Source organism: Giraffa tippelskirchi, chromosome 12, assembly GCF_054371585.1.
Source record: "Giraffa tippelskirchi isolate mGirTip1 chromosome 12, T2T-mGirTip1v1.2.pri, whole genome shotgun sequence".
Lineage (NCBI taxonomy): Eukaryota > Metazoa > Chordata > Mammalia > Artiodactyla > Giraffidae > Giraffa > Giraffa tippelskirchi.
The window spans coordinates 20,854,489-20,871,919 of NC_137286.1; the positions used below are offsets into that span (position 1 = coordinate 20,854,489).

At 35.4% G+C, this 17,431-nt stretch overlaps 1 protein-coding gene across 37 annotated transcripts in view; it reads right to left on the bottom strand.

Moving 5' to 3' along the window:
• Positions 1–17,431, bottom strand: part of MIPOL1 (mirror-image polydactyly 1) — a 305,559-nt gene that overhangs the window by 25,895 nt on the left and 262,233 nt on the right. For 28 of the 37 annotated variants that reach the window (XM_081547877.1, XM_081547869.1, XM_081547864.1 and 25 more), the window contains one exon: positions 3,964–4,729. The exons of 4 other annotated variants lie outside the window; for them this stretch is intronic. In XM_081547877.1, the coding sequence (XP_081404003.1) occupies positions 4,663–4,729 (67 nt within the window). In that variant the 3' untranslated portion in view covers positions 3,964–4,662. Of the gene's footprint in view, positions 1–424; positions 482–3,963; positions 4,730–17,431 lie in introns of those variants that run through there. 5 more of the 37 variants (XM_081547834.1, XM_081547833.1, XM_081547836.1 and 2 more) reach the window with 1 other exon arrangement.

The window sequence follows — 17,431 nt, forward strand, 5'->3', positions numbered from 1 at the left end:
GGGGAGGAAAGAGTCTGAGGACAAATGATATTGGAAAAAAAAAGCCAAAATTTTAAAAACTTGATGAAGATTATAAACTTATAGTCCAAGAAGTTCAACAAATAAGCACAGGAACATGCAGAAATTTGTAACACATCACAATCAAATTGGCTAAAACGAGTAATGAAGGTAAAATCCTTAAAGCAGCCAGAGGACATATGTACAGAGAACAAAAATTAAAATGACAGTAGGAACAAAAGCAAGCCAGAGACAGCAGAATAATATCTTGAAAATATTTTTCAAAAGGTTAACCTAGAATTCTACAGCCACAAAAAAAACTTTTCCCCCCACAAAATGAAGGCAAAAAAAAGACAGACATTTTCAAACATACAAAAGCTGAAAGAATTCATTCCTTACAGCACAGCATTGTATAAAAGGTACATACTTCAGGAAGGAAGAAAATGGTAGCAGGTGGAAACTTGGATCTACATAAAGAAGAGTCCTAGAAATGTAAATACGTGGGTAAATATAAAATAATGTTCTTACTTTTTAAATCACTTTAAAAGAAGTAATTATTCAAAGCAAAAACAATAATTAAATGATTATTGTACACCTGTGTAAAAGTAAAATGCATGACAACAATATCACAAAGGTCGTACATGGCGAGAGAATTTTTTTAAACAGCAACATGACCGTTTAGATATTATTAGTTTATAGAAACTTTACCCCAACAATTCCTACTGCCCACCCCACCCTAGTCCTCTTGTAGCCATGTACCTCAAGCTTTAAACTCTAAGTTCACTACAGGTGATAGTGTGTTACATAGTCTGTTTATATTTACCTTACCTTGATTGAATAACCAAACACAACAGAGCAATGTTCTTAGATTTCAGCTCTTGGTTACAGCAAAATTCCACATACAAATTCCAAAATTAGTAGAGGTGCTTTGTTATTACAAATCATTGATTTGAATCATTTTTTTATTAAGAGAATTTGATTGCCTGCTTAGGTTCTTTCTAACCAAAATACAATTTCTCTTTAATATTTTACTAGTGCCAGTAGTAAAGTATCTAATAAATTTGTCCATAATGACTTTTATCTTCATTAAACTTGTAAGATAGTCAGACACAGTTTGACAGTGAGCTTAATCTGTTTCCTTACTGTAGTATATTTTATAGGCATATTCAGTACAGTGCCTTCAGGACTGAACACTTATAAAAGCTTGATTAAATGTATAATAACTGTATTGAAATGTGTAAAATTTGCAGTAGAGAGCTTATATGACTGAAAAGTAAACATATATTTCAGATTTTGGAGTGTGTGCATTAAAATACACCTTTCTTAATAATCTGACCATCAAGAAATTGGTGACATCCAAAGTACCAGCATTCTCCAAAACTATGTTGAGAAAACAGTAACATTAAAAATAAGTATATTAAGATTTCTGCAAAGAATTATCAATAGTGCACAATAATTTAATGAGTCTTAAAAATACACATTTATCATTGTCCAATTCTATTTATGAAATCCTACATTAAAAATAACTTCAACCTTTATCAATTTAACTTGAAGTACGTAATAAAAAAGAAAAGAAAACCTTTTCAAAGAAGGTTATTCTAGTAAAAGGATTACAAAAAATCTGGTAACCTGAGATGCTATTCTGGAACGTAGGCTACTAGTTCAAATGTGCAAGCTCCAACTTAACAAATGTTTAAAATATTTGAGTTTTTAAAACTGTGCCAAAATAAACCACATCTTTTCTAGAGATGACATATTTAGCTGAGCTCAAGCAATATAAATCTTTCAACCATTTCATGTATTTGTTTAAAAGCCTCAGAAACCACGTGCATTTGTAATAAAACGAACAAAATGCTGAAGTCACTGGAGCCTAACAATTGACTTATAAATCAATTTTTTAGAAAGGCAAATGTATTTATGTGTGTATGTGTCTGTGTATTTATACATCTATATATCTCTCTCGATATTACTAGATAGATAGCATAGCTGTAGATAGTAGTTATCAACACAATAATTGTCTTGCGAAAAATTTGGGTTCTATATAAACCATATGTGAGAAGACAAATGTATAGGACATGGCTATTTTATCATTATAATGCCTCACTTGTCAAGAGTATTTAAAGATAGAAACTTCACTAATTATCTTTAAAAATATACTATCTATAAAAATGGCTTTTTATGCAATGTTAATCAATATTAAAACTATAAAATTTTAATATTTCTAACATTTTGTCCAATAAACTAATTCTATTGGTAAGTGATCTGAGGAGAAGATTTATCAGTTTATTTGAATAAGGACATCTACAAAGGATCAACTTTCTCACTGAAAAAGAAAGAAAGTGCTACACGTTTGTATGATCTTTTCTGCTTTTCCTCTGAACTACTTATTTTTAACAAGGAAAAGTAAATTATTATTTCACTGTAGGAATTAGACTTCATGTTTTAAAGTAAACTCAAAGCAACCTCTTTTCTGAAGTGTGGAACACTTCAGAAGTTGTATTATAATTGAATATATAGAGAATTGATCTTCAGCAGGCAAGATTATTCCTTCATACCCCCTTGCCCTGTCCAAAAAAAAGTACTCCTTGACGCATCTGTTATTTTGTAGACAACTCATTTTCAAGGGGATGTGGTAGTCTGAGGGAGATTACCTACACTGAGCAATAGTAGATGCTAGAACTATTTTGTAAATTTAATGTCAAGGTTATCAAATTCTTTAAAGGTTCTGTATATTGATTATAGGAATTAGTTGTGCTAATCTGATTGGTTAGTTATAGAAAGAGATGTTTGGAAATTGTAAAATGTCTTTATTCTACACTTTGTGTTTTACAAAACCTCAAGCAAAATAACTCAATAAAGTTTTGTCTGTTATTCAGGAATAAATTGAAAATTCAAGTTACTTGCGATTTATTTGAAGAGAATTCAAGAATGGGACTATTTTGTGATGAGAACTGTTTCTCTTTACTTACCTGCATGACTTGAAAGGGGCTGTTCCTTCACATAGGGAGTTGTTACATGTTTCAATTAAAGCTAACAGAGAAAACTACATGCGTGACGAAACTATTCTAAATTTCTACAGTTAGGTAGTCGCTGGTTTAGAGAGGCTATAATTCTCTTTAGGGCTGAAGAATAAATCCAGTTAATTTTGAACCCCTATTCTTCCTTATTTTTCACATAGTTTAAGCAAAACTAAAAGCAGGCAACATGAGTAAATTCTAAATTTGAATCAATGGGATGATTCTGTCAGTTAATTCAATGGGTTTAATAAGAAACAAATAGAGCTTGTTTGCATCACAATTCTTTTGTCACCCTGTGATAAAGTACCTTACATTTTTCTGCAGAGTAAAAAAAAATTCAAAAGCATAATTTCCAATGGTGTATCCAATACATGATTCTGTATTTGTCCTGAAAATAGGCAATGGTAGATAATTTAGCTCAGCCTGAAAGATAAATTACAAGATTATATGGGCTTAGAAAATTTTTCACTTGCCTACTTAATTTTCACTAATTCCATCTCTACTTATCTATTTCATCCTATTCTGGTCATATTTATTTTCTATTTGCTTCTCATCTATTCAATCTTAAAAAAAAGATTTTTTTCCTGTAGCTAAGTACATGAATTTTAGTTTTTATCCATAAAATTTAAAAAAGTAGGTTTCCTGAACTAAATCACAGGTTTACTTTTTCCCCCAAGTCTTTATATTTTTACATTATAATTTTATTGTATATTATAATTAGATTCCCCTCTTCCATAACAAAAATTCAAATGGCAGTCTAAATAAAGGCATAAAAAAAAGAATACTTCATATGTTTCATGGGCGCTTGCCTTTTCATGTCATGGTGACACATGCTAATTTTCAAGCCAAAAGTATCCCACCTGAGTAGACAGACTTGGCAATTACTATGACTTAAATAGAGTTTAGATCATTATTCAGACCCAACATTAAAAAATACCAACACCATGAATTTATAAGTACACATTAACAATATTTTCTTTTTATTGAAAACAGTGTGCATTATTTGTAGTGAAAAAAGTCATGCTTTGATTAACGTAATTTTAATATGCCAAGCTCTTATTAAAGCAAATTATACATTTGATTCCTGGTATCTATACTTAATATTGTTTAATACTAAAAAAGGTTACATGCATGCATCGAAGGAAGACTATACATGCTTCTTATGTATGTGCTTCTCTCATTGGTTAAGAAATAAACTCTATATTGAAAAATGCATGTATTTGAAGTTTTGACCTAACACAGAGGATTAAGGTTTAGACAATATTTACTTTGCTGCATTTGACTCAGAAAGGGCCATATGTGAAGATATGATCCTGACCAACTTTACTATGTTTCTATAATGGTCTTCCAGCAAAAATATTTATATTAAATACGGTGAGATATAAAATAATTACAAATAAGCTGCAACTTTACAGCTATTCATTGGTAAAAGTCTGTAGTTAATATATTTAGATAAATAACTCAAGTCAGCAGCAAAGTGGTTAAACATTTGTGATTTGATTTTATCTCAGCTTGGAATGTGGTTGGAGTGTCCCACTTCTAACAACTGTTTGCTAAGTTAAGGCTTTAGTGTTTACATAGTGTTGAATGAAGCAGCCTGGTCACCAGATGTGATTGCTTCCCCAGACTGTCGTTTTTTTTTTTCAGTTCAGATCACTGTCCTCATGGTCCCTGTTCCAACCTTCTTCCTCAGGACGTCCACCAGCCTTTCCAACCTAAGTTGAGGGCAGTGGGGTGGGAGGAGAAAAAAACAAAGAACATAAAAAGTGCAATTACTGTCAGGCATGTTTTGACTGAAACAGGACAGTATTTACCTGTGACCAAGCACTTCTGGTCGTCATGTGAAGAAACAAAGCATGACTGTAAGTGAGAGACACGGGTGCAGAGTGCCAAGTATTCGAGGTTAAAAAAACAGCAAAAACACACACTTAAACCCAGTCTTCACATTACGTCAGTTTTAGAGGCTACATGAAAAACATAAGCTACTAGTTTTAATACATCTACCGACTTGCATCAAAGTTATGAATGAATCACTATTATGCCATGACAAGATGGCATATTAAATGCTGAGCAGTTTCAAACCGATTTTTTACCCAAGAAGTACATTTTCCAGTACAGAAATACTATCACTCTTACACCTGTTACTGAGCTTAATAAGTGATATGTTGGTATACTGTATAATTGTTATGCATTACATTTCTTCTCTTTAAAGCCAGGTATTAGGTGGCTAGGTTGGAAAAACGATGTCTCAGTGGCATCAAAACAATTTAAATACATAAAAATGGTTTGATGCTAATAAAACCAGATTTTCTGTACTACATTTTAAAAGTTTCTATTCCTGAGTAATATAAATAGGCTAGCACTGACTCTATATACTTTTGAGTCAAATGTAAGTGATTTTTCAGTTGATTAAAAATTCACCAACTAAACTGAAAATGGAATCAGTTTAGAAGTCATTCTGTAGGGTTCTTAGACTAGTCTATGGGAGAGGGTTCACATTCATTGAATCAGCAAGGGTTTTGCTTCTCAAAAGATGATGTAATTAGATCATCAATTGCCTTTTTCTTACTCTTTTCTTTACAGTAAGCATAAAACCTCAACCAAAAATCTTGCTTGATGTCACACACAGAGAAATCCTCTCTATAAGGGAAGCTCATACCCAGCAGCTTTCATATACACAATTCTCCCTCCTCAAAGACTAGTGAGTGACACAGTCTAGTCTGCTCCAGCTTGCCTCATTTATATGGATCCATGCATGAGGGTCCTTTGCAAATAAACACAGCACCGAGCCAGACACCAAAGGAATGAGGGTATTCTTAGAGTCATACATACTGGTTTAGATGGACTCATCAGCTGCATGCAACTTTGAAAACAGCTGAAGTTAAATGGATGACTCTGCATACACCAAGAGTTTTGTTAATAGAAAATAGGGACATGAAACAATTCGGAGCATAAAAAAATCTTTGCTTTGAGAAATGTAATTATGATCTCACAGTGAAAAAGGAAAATCTTGCTTAAATTTATTACCACAAATTTCTCTAGTGTAAATTTTACACAAGTATTATACATCCATTATAACAGCTTTAAGCTAGTGATGCAAATACTTGAACTAGAAGATTTACTAGACAATTCACTGTATTTACAGATGACTCTGTATTAGTTGGACTTTCCCTAGTGATAAGAACCAGTGCTCTGTTACACTCTCTGAATAGTACAATTCCTAGGATCGCATAGACTCTTTAAGACAAAGTTTCACTAAGGTGAACTGTGGAGGAAGGGGAAGAAAAACGTCACTGTGAAATTTTAACTGCATTGTAAAATATGCTAATAACCTGAATTAACAGTTAACAGGTCGAAACCTTGTAGAAGCCAGTAGAAACCTTGATATGCCATTGATGGAATTTCTCGGCAGAGACTGTAGAAAGTTCAGACAATACACATGTTTTTGGCTGCACTGGGTCTTTGTTGCTGTGCACAGGTTTCTCCCGTTGCCATGCAGAGGCTTCTCCTGCTGTGAAGCACGGGCTCTAGAGAGTATGGTCTCCGTAGTTGCAGCGGGCAAGCTCTTCAGTTGTGGCATGCAGGGTTAGTTTCTCTGTGGCATGTGGGATCTTAGTTCCCTGACTAGAGATTGAACCCGCATCCCCTGCATTGGAAGGCAGATTCTCAACCACTGGACCACCAAGGAAGTCCCGAAAGTTAGAAAATAGTACTTTCAGGTTAGTTAACTACCTCTCTCTCCCACAATATCATTTGCTCTACTATTAAAAAAACTTCCTCATAATGTAAAAGTAAGCTCTACTTTGCATAGTTATTATCACTATGAATTCTGAATCAATGGAATGCTCAATTACTGAGATGAGTCTGGGTCGTGCTTCTTTTGGTTTTTTCTTTACAGGTGGACTCCTCTTACTTTAGTTTCTTCATACATTAGGATAGCTTTCCACTTAGAACTCTTACATCTTGTGAAGGTAAGAGGTTAGGAGGAAGTACTTAAATATCATATTTTGCAATGTCTTTACTATATTTCAACAACTACTAGATCAACCACATTCTCAGTTTATCCAGGTTGAATGATTTATGAAAATTTGATCTCAGAAACGAGAAAAATGTCAATTACATCGTTTTGTAAAAGCTTACTACTTTTGAAACACAATGAAGCATCTATTCCTTCCTGTAAGGAATGGACTACACCTGCCAAACACGGACTGTGCTGACAGGAAGGTAGGTGTGTCTGTCTGTTGAACCACCTTGCAGGATCTGCCTGCAGGTTATTCTTTACTGTCCTAATCAGTAATATCCTTAAAAAATTATGTAGTTTAATAAAATAGCTTTACATGTCCAATTGCTTTACATGTTGCTCAATGATAGCTTCTCACAAAATTCATGAAATAGGAAAAGAGTTAGATTAGAATTCTAGGATTAGAATTTCTCTCTTCTAAATGAAGAAACAGAAGCCCAGACAAGGAAACCCTTGTATGAGTTCCTAAGATAAGACAGTAACAAATGTGGGCCTGGTTTCCTTGTTCCTGTTTCAAAGTTACTTCCACTAGAGTTTGGGCTAATAGAAAGCTACAGATTTTAGATTATAGGTTAATGTATTATTTGTCTTAATAAGCACATTAAACTGTTTCCTCAAGTTATTACTTCAGTCAAATTGGTAAGCATTTACTGGTATATTTCATCTGCTAGTTTAGTAACACATTATAGGAAAGTAAATTGATAACGCTGTACGTAATTAGGAAATAAGACAGTTTATTTGCTATAACAAAAATGTTTTGTGAACTTGAAAAATACATTTACAGCTATATTTTAGAGAGAAATTCTAGCTTTTTCAAATAACACCACTTTTATATTTTCTTTATGTCTATATAATATATATATAATATAATATATATATACTACAATGAAATACATAGCTTTACATCAAGTAGATGAATCATAAGTTATTTACCAATTTTATGAGTTGGTTTACTCTCACTTTTCACTCAATGAATATTTTGATACATTTTAAAAGGCAAGTAATACTTAATGAATACTGACTACGTGTCAGCAGTCTGAGAAGTACTTTATGCACATATTTAATTTTCATTACAACTCCATGGAGTAGATATTGTCATTAGATGACAAACCAAAGCATATAGAAGGTAATCTGACCAGAGCTACACTGCTATTGAGTTCTGAAGCTGGCATACGCTGCCAGGTGTAATTACACACCCCTCATCTCTCTGATGACGTGCTCCACTGCTTCCAAAAATACTGTAACTTTTAAGGTTTAGTTTTGATTTTTTTATGGCCTTGGACTACTCTTACTGACTAGATAATTTTTTTGCAAAGTGAGAGAAAGGACTGAAAACAGAACAAATTTCTCATCTTCAGTTGAATTGTAGTGAAGCAAAAATCTCACTATAGATAAACAAACTATAGATTACATTAATTTTTTTTTTTTTTTTTTTAGATTTCATTTATGAGAGAAATTTTTGTTTTAGCTGTCAAAGTGAGAGTAGAATTCTTATTAGCAGGAGAATTTTCTTTTTAGAAAAAAACTCCATTTCTACTATTTAGGCAACAAAGTTGTCTCATCCAGTATATCTGGCTTCTTAATTATTATATTTTTTCCCAAGGAGAAAGAACCAGGGAAATTCAAGAGAAATGGATAAAAATCATCCTTCCAGTAGAGAAGACAACAAAGCCACTAAAAATGCTCTGGGTTGTCCATTAGTATCAAAGGTCTTGCCCTCTTTAAACCATGGCAGCGGGACAAGAAAGAGATTTAAATGTAGTTTTTTTCTTTTACTATTATGGCTGTTCTTCCTATGCTAGTTCTTAAATGTTGTTTTATCACCCTTAAACACTTTTTATGTTTTCCTCAAAAGATGTTATCTGTTCCCTTGATTTCAATTAAATGCTTATGGTACAGACCATTATCCCAAAACTCTCCTGAGTTTATCCTCATATCCAACTGCCTTTAAGATAGCTCCTCTTGCTTATTTCACAGGCACATGACACCGAGCATATCTAAAACAAAGCTTATTTTACCTCCTATGCATATTTCAGTATTTCTTATTCTGATTAATGTTGCCATTCATTAACTCAGCCAGCTTTTAAGTTGAAAAAATTTAGAAAACCTTGGTTCATTGATTTCTTTTTCTCACTGAAGCTTGGATCTATGAAAAGATTGTGATTAAACCACTAATGTAGACAGTGGGATGCAATAAAAGGGTTTACCTCATCTAGTAACATCATTTACATTTTAGAAAGATTCCCCCCGGCAAGAATATAGAGATGAGATGGAGGTAAGTTGGCCTACAGGTAGAGAGTCCAGATAACTTCTCAGGAGCACAACAATGTGGATGTACTAATGGTCACAAAACTGCATACCTAAAAAGCTTATGATACGGATTTAAGTTCAATCAACAAACATTTATTTAGTAATTCCTATGAACTAGGTACTGTTCGAGGCATTGATTATTCAAAGACTAGGACATGGTTCTTGATCACAGGAGCAGTAAGGTGGAGAAATATCTTTATATGGTAACTTCAGTTATTGGTAAATGCTGTAATAAAAGGGTAAGCATGGGTATTACACAGAACCTAGCTTGGGCAGGGAAAAAGAAGGGCCTGTAAAGGCTTTCTGATGATGCCCGAGTTAGGTTTTGAAGGATAAGAAGGAGACAGTCACCTCAAGAAGGGTGGGAATGGAGAGGGGGTAGGATGGGAATTTCAGACGAAGGAAATAATATGTGTACAGGCATTGAGGTATGAAAAGCATGATGTGTGTCAAGTCCTACCAGTAGGATGGTTTCGCAGGTTTCTCAGGATCATGGAGGCTGTTGGGAAATGAGACTGGAGTGGTTGGTCATGACTAGGTCTTGCCCTAGGTGGTAACTGAAGCCACAGGAGTGGATGGAAATGCTAAGAGAGACGTAAGAAAGGAGGAGGTGGGGGGGTGGGGTGGGGTGGGAAGAAGATAGAACCAAAATGAAAACAAATACTTAAAGGAAAAGGACTGACAGAAGAATTTGAGAAAACAGTCAGGGAAGCAAAAGATAAATCAAGAGTAGGTGCTGTCACAGAATGTAGAGAAGAGAATTTCAAGAATAGAGTGATCAACAGGGTTAAATACTTAAATAATGTGAAAGTGACAAATGAACATTAGGAAATGACAACCTTCTCTGTGCAGCTTTAATAGCATGATAGAAGTAGGATAATGTGAAAAAGTGAAGATGAAGTATAGGCTTGGTTAGAAAATATAAGATCTTGGGTAGAAACTAAAGAGGATTATAGTTGCAGGAAAATGTACGGCTGAGGAAGTCCTTAAAGAAATGGATGGCATGTGAATATGTTTATGGACTATAGAAGAGAAGACTACAGGATGAAGCTAAAGTAAAAGGTAGGAAGACAATATCTTTTAAGGAGGGTCTCAGAGAATGGAATCATAAGCACAGCTTGTGGCATTATCACTAAAAATATGACTGGAAAACTTTTCCTTGGAGATTAGAGGGTATGGAGGTGGGGGGAATAGAGCTGTGGATAACTGTAGAGGTGGAGGCATTTAAGTGACAGAACTCATCATTGCTAGATTCAATTCTCCCCACTGAGTAAGGGGCAGAGTTCTCTACTGAGAGCACAGGGTAAAGAAGAAGGCTGGGAAGGGGGCGGGAAACAGTAAAGGTTTAATGGGACAAGAAAAGGAGGTGATATTGGACATGAAAAAGGAATGTTAGTGGGATTGATGGACCACTGATATTGAAGGTTCTTAGCATGAATACACAGGTTGGGGTAGAGAGGAAGACACTGAACCAGGTACTTGAAATGCACATTAAAGGAACCTCACTGATCTCACATTTAAGGAGATCAGTAGATATCACTGGAGAGGAGAGAGACATAGTGATAATAAAGCTGGATGGTATAAATCTCAAAGAAGGGAGGGTTTTCATGTGGATGCAGAAGGTATGAAAGCAGCAACAGGAAACCAGAGAACTCTTCTTTCTAGTCTACAGGGTATGGGGAAAAGACTGGTGTCTAGTGGGCTACAAGGAAAGAAGTGTCCTTGGTAAATTCAAATTTCAGGTAGAATGTATGTGTGAAATATTCAGTGCAGAAGTTGTGGAAAGATGCAATGTAGTAGGGCTTCCCAGGTGGTGCAGTGATAAAGAATTCTCCTGCCAATGACAGGAGGCACAAGACATGTGGGTTTGATCCCTGTGTCAGGAAGATCCCTGGAGTAGGAAATGGCAACCCACTCCAGTATTCTAGCCTGGGAAATCCTGTGGACAGAGGAGCCTGGTGGTCTACAGTCCATGGGGTTGCAAAGAGTTGCGAGAATATACAATGGAGAAAAGACAATCTCTTTAACAAGTGGTGCTGGGAAAACTGGTCAACCACTTGTAAAAGAATGAAACTAGAACACTTTCTAACACCATACACAAAAATAAACTCAAAATGGATTAAAGATCTAAACGTAAGACCAGAAACTATAAAACTTCTAGAGGAAAACATAGGCAAAACACTCTCTTACATAAAAATCACAGCAGGATCCTCTATGACCCACCTTCCAGAGTAATGGAAATAAAAGCAAAAATAAACAAATGGGACCTAATTAAACTCAAAAGCTTTTGCATAATGAAGGAAACAATAAGCAAGGTGAAAAGACAGCCTTCAGAATGGGAGAAAATAATAGCAAATGAAGCAACTGACAAAGAATTAACCTCAAAAATATACAAGTAGCTCATGCTGCTCAATTCCAGAAAAACAAACAACCCAATCAAAAAATGGGCCAAAGAACTAAACAGACATTTCTCCAAAGAACCCATACAGATGGCCAACAAACACATGAAAAGATGCTCAACATCATTCATTATCAGAGAAATGAAAATCAAAACCACATGTGTACCCCAGTGTTCATCGCAGCACTGTTTACAATAGCCAGGACATGGAAGCAACCTAGATGTCCATCGGCAGATGAATGGATAAGAAAGCTGTGGTACATATACACAATGGAATATTACTCAACTATTAAAAAGAATGCATTTGAATCAGTTCTAATGAGGTGGATGCAACTGGAGCCTATTATACAGAGTGAAGTAAGTCAGAAAGAAAAACACCAATACAGTATATTAACACATATATATGGAAATTAGAAAGATGACCCTATATGCGAGATAGTAAAAGAGACACAGATATAAAGAATAGACTTTTGGACTCTGTGGGTGAAGGTGAGGGTGGGATAATTTGAGAGAATAGCATTGAAACACGTATATTATCATATGTGAAATAGATCGCCAGTCCAGGTTTGATGCACGAGACAGGGTGCTCAGGGCTGGTGCACTGGGATGACCCAGAGGGATGGGATGGGGAGGGTGGTGGGAGGGGGGTTCAGGATGGGGAACACATGTACAACCATGGCTTGATTCATGTCAGTGTATGGCAAAACCCACTACAATACTGTAAAGTAATTAGCCTCCAATTAAAATAAATAAATTAAAAAATAAAAATAAAAAATAAATACAGGAAGAAAGGGAAAAAAGAGTCACGGTGAAGAAACTGGAAACAACTAGCAGAAAGTGGTGAGAATGGGAAACTGAATAATAGTAACATGGTTAAAATTATTTCTTACATTACTAGGAAATAAAGTCTCCTTGGATCTTCCACTCATCTGCCTAGACCTATCCCTCACATCAGTACCCCATTTGATTTCCTATATGAGGTGGTGTCAAAATGTTAGAACTGCCATGTCCTTACTAGGTTATTTTTTTCAAAGTTAATACTTTCAGCTGTTAATGGTTTTGCACATTAGAGTTAATAGACTATCACCATATTGATTATTCTTTGTGCAGGTTCTTCAGCATGTCTAGGTTTTTAAAAATACTGAGTCTGATCTAATAATTCAGGCTAATCAATTAGAAAGGAAAATGGGACTGATATTTCTCTTGAACTGGAATTTTACTTCTATTTGAATGCTGTCATGTTTCACTACCAGCTTACACAGAGCTTTGGTGCAAATGACTCTATGCTGATCTGCTTTGCTACCAATTCAAGCCAAGCCAAGTCTCTTCTATTTTGGACATGGACAACTAATATTTTTGTATTAGTTAGTTATTGCTATGTAATAAACCACCGAGAGCTTTCCTGTAGTTCAGATGATAAATAATCTGCAAGGGAGGAGACCTGGGCTCGATCCCTGGGTCGGGAAGATCCCCTGGAGAAGAGAATGGCAATCCACTCCAGTACTCTTGCCTGGAGAATGCCATGGACAGTGGAGCCTGGTGTGCTACAGTCCACGGGATCGCAAAGAGCCAGACACAACTAAGTGACTAACACTACTACTTCTACTAAACCACCCGAAACTTGGTGGCTTAAAACAACAGCTATTTTACTTAGTCATGCTAACGTGGGCTTGGTGCAGCTGAGTGTTCACTTGCCTGACAGTTGGTGTTGACTTCTGGCTAGGACTTGTCTCTTAAGGATCTCACGCCCAAGTAGACCAACCCAGGCTTATTTACACGGTGAGCACGAGTTAGCAAGAGCTGGGAACAAGGGCGATTGAGGCCTTGTTCAGAAGTAGTACAACATCATTTGGTTTATTTTGTTGGGTCAAAGGGAGTCACAGGCCACCTAGATTCAAAGGGTGGGGGAATAGCTTCTACCTTCGACAGGAGCAGCTGCAAAAAAATTGTGGCCATGTTGATCCTAAATGTTATGTGATTGAAAAAAAAAAAAAAAGCTACCAGTGTAACTACATTTTACAATAAAACAAAGCTTTAACCTCAATCTGAATCTCTGATGGAGGAATTTCAGGTATCAACTGACAGGTGTTACAAAAGATACATTTTGGAACTTGCAGTATCTCTTAAACAACACCAAGGGTGTGACTATCACTTCTGTCAGATAAGGTTGTTTCTATCTGTTGTCAACTGGGTATTTTTTGCTGGATCTATATTTATTTAAAAAAGAAAAGCAAAATAAAAAAGTTTGGTACATGTAATCAATATTTAGTTTTAAAAGATGTTACTATTTATTAATTTGCTGATTTCTACCCAAACTTTCAATTCAATCAAATCTAATTCAATTCTTTCCTCCAAATTTTTTTGCTGTGTAAAAATATTTTGTTTTTAGAATAAAGAATACAAGGAAGTAATATGGATAATTAATCTAGTTCTTCAGATATGTCATTATATCAAGTACTATCCATTCGTTCAGAAATACTTATTGAGTATTTATTTTGTGAATGGCACCTTCTAAACAGTTGTGCTCAAAAGAGTTTTTAATGTGTCTACCATATATGTGTGTTATATCAAGTTTTTTTTTTAATACAAAATCCTCTGTAAAGATGTGCCATAAAAGGAATTTTCAGCCAAGTCATGATAAAATGGGTTCAGGTTATACTTTTTGCAAATAGTTCTAAGATTATAAGTATTGTGAACAAGAGGTGTATTAACAAGAAGATAATGAGAAAGTAGGAATAAGCTGTTCGTAGACACCACAATTTTGCGTCATTTAATTTTCTAGACTTCGTTTAGCTCCACTTTTAGATGTACATTAACAGTAAGGAATTGTTTTTCACCTTGAAATTAAATAATAAACTTGGATTTATCTTTGAGATTAAACAGAGCATAGAAAAAATTTAGTACATGTATATTCAACAGTGCTTAGATTAGATATACGACATTCCTTATTCAATGTCACTAATATCTAAGGTGAAGTGAAAAGTGAAGTGAAGTGAAAGTGAAAGTTGCTCAGTTGTGTCTGACTCTTTGCGACCCCATAGACTATACAGTCCATGGAATTCTCCAGGACAGAATACTGGAGTGGGTAGCCTTTCCCTTCTCAAGGGGATCTTCCCAACCCAGGGATTGAACCCAGGTCTCTCGCATTGCAGGCGGATTCTTTACCAGCTGAGCCACAAGGGAAGCCCAAGAATACTGGAGTGGGTAGCCTATCTCTTCTCCAGCGGATCTTCCCGACCCAGAAATTGAACTGGGGTCTCCTGCATTGCAGGCAGATTCTTTACCAACTGAGCTATCAGGGTAGACAAGGCAATGAAAAGTTACCTATATTTTAAACGCAGACTAACATTTGCTATTTTCTGTGTAACCTTGAAAAATCAGTTTCACTAAACAATCATTTAGCATATCATTTAAATATCAATTAGCATCAATTTAGATGACTAATAAACATAAAAGTTGGAAATACGACAATCAAAATACATAAAGCTTGGCATTATTTTTATTTCATCCCACTTAAAACAGGGAGAAGAATTAAAGCTATATTTCCTTCTTTACAGGATCTCTAAGGTAATTCTACTTCAAGTTTTGGATTTTAAATGGATAATTTTGGTATAATTTTATCCAGGGCTTAATTAAGTCTTTGTTAGTAAGTTAGATGTCTAGATAGTCTGCTGGATTCCATTGTCCAAGGCAGTGCTAGTACAGTGGATGATACTATTAGGAAAGTACTTATGGAAGATAATGGAGTTACTTTGCTTAAGCCTCTAACTTAACATAATAAAGTGATTGAGATCATAGAATGAATTAAGATCAAGTGACAATTTTATTGGGCTCTTTAACTGTCTATCAGAGGATATTTAAACCGTATGTAAGATTCCCAAGAAGACTCAACGCCAGTAACAACCTCATGAAGCTCCATGAGGGCTGGGACATTATGTGTTTTGTTCATAAATGTATTCTTGTAAATAGCAGAATAGGCTCTCAAAAATCAACAGGACATTATTTATTTGTTTGTGAATAAATATTATACACACGTGCGTATGTTAAAGGTCTCTGCAGAAGCATACTGAATGATAAAATAGTTATTTGAAAAGAATGTAGGGAGTTTGGGGGTTTGGTGGGAAAGATGTTAAATGAAATTTCACTCTTAGTGAGAACTAAGGTTATGCTTTTTGTATCAGGAGGAATTTTGTCAATGTGATAAGAATAAATTATTAATTCCAAAAACCAGCATCTCCAGCTCTTCTTTTTGACTTCATAACTTATAAGGAGAAAAAAATGAAGCAGACAAAGGGATAAAATTGCTACAGATGCACCTTCTATACATCTCATGCATCTTCTATGGGAGAAGCATCAGAGTCAAAAATAAGCAGGTGTATGACAATGTAGGGAAAACAAACTGAAGATAAGGTAAACCATTTTTACCTATTCCATTAAAACCTCTTGATTTAGAAGAATTGAAAAAGGGATATGTTAGTGGTATTTTTAAAAAGAACACACATTTTGGCAAGTTCCTTTTCTGATTCTTGTGTTTTGTCCCTGCTCTGCAGCTTCTAGGATAGTCCTAGTGATGGAACAAGATGCCATGATCTTAGTTTTTTTGCATGCTGAATTTTAAGCCAACTTTTTCACTCTCTTCTTTGACCTTCATCAAGAGGTACTTTAGTTCCTCTTCACTTTCTGCCATTAGGGTGGTGTCATCTGCATATATGAGGTTACTGATATTTCTCCCAGCAGTCTTGACTCTAGCTTGAGCTTCAACCACCCCAGCATTTCGCATGAAGCAGATGTTTTTTCTGGAAGTCCTTTGCTTTCTCCAAGATCCAGCAAATGTCGGCAATTTGGATCTCCAGTCCCTCTGCCTTTTTGAAACTCAGCTTGTATATCTAGAAGTTTTTGGTTTACATACTGCTGAAGACCAGCTTGAAGAATTTTGAGCATAATCTTGCTAGCATGTGAGATGAGTGCAACTGCACGGTAGTTTGGACATTCTTTGGCACTGACTTTCTTTGGAACTGGAATGAAAACTGACCTTTACCAGTCCTGTGGCTATTGCTGAGTTTTCCAAATTTTCTGACCTATTGAGTGCAGCACTTTAACAGCATTATCTTTTAGGATTTGAAATAGTTCAGTTGGATTTCGGTCACCTCTATCTATTAGCTTTGTTCATAGTGATGCTTTCTAAGCCCCACTTGACTTCACACCCCAAGATGTCCAGCTATAGGTGAGTGATCACACCATTGTGATTCTCTGGGTCATTAAGACCTTTTGGTATAGCTCTTCTGTGAATCCTTGCCACCTCTTCCTAGTCTCTTCTTCTGTTAGGTCCTTATCATTTCTGTCCTTTATCATGCCCATCTCTGCATGAAATGCTCCGTTGATACCTCCAATTTTGCTGAAGATATCTCTAGTCTTTTCCATTCTATTGTTTTCCTCTATTTCTTTGCATTGTTCATTTAAGATAGCCTTCTTGTCTTTCTGTGCTATTCTCTGGAACTCTGCATTCAGCTGGGTATGTCTTCCCTTTCTCCCTTGCATTTTGCTTCTCTTCTTTCCTCAGCTATGTGTAAAGCCTCCTCACACAACTACTTTGCCTTTGTGCATTTCTTTTTCTTTGGGATGATTTTGGTCACTGCCTCCTGTACAATATTACAAACCTTCGTCCATAGTTCTTCAGGCACTTTGTCT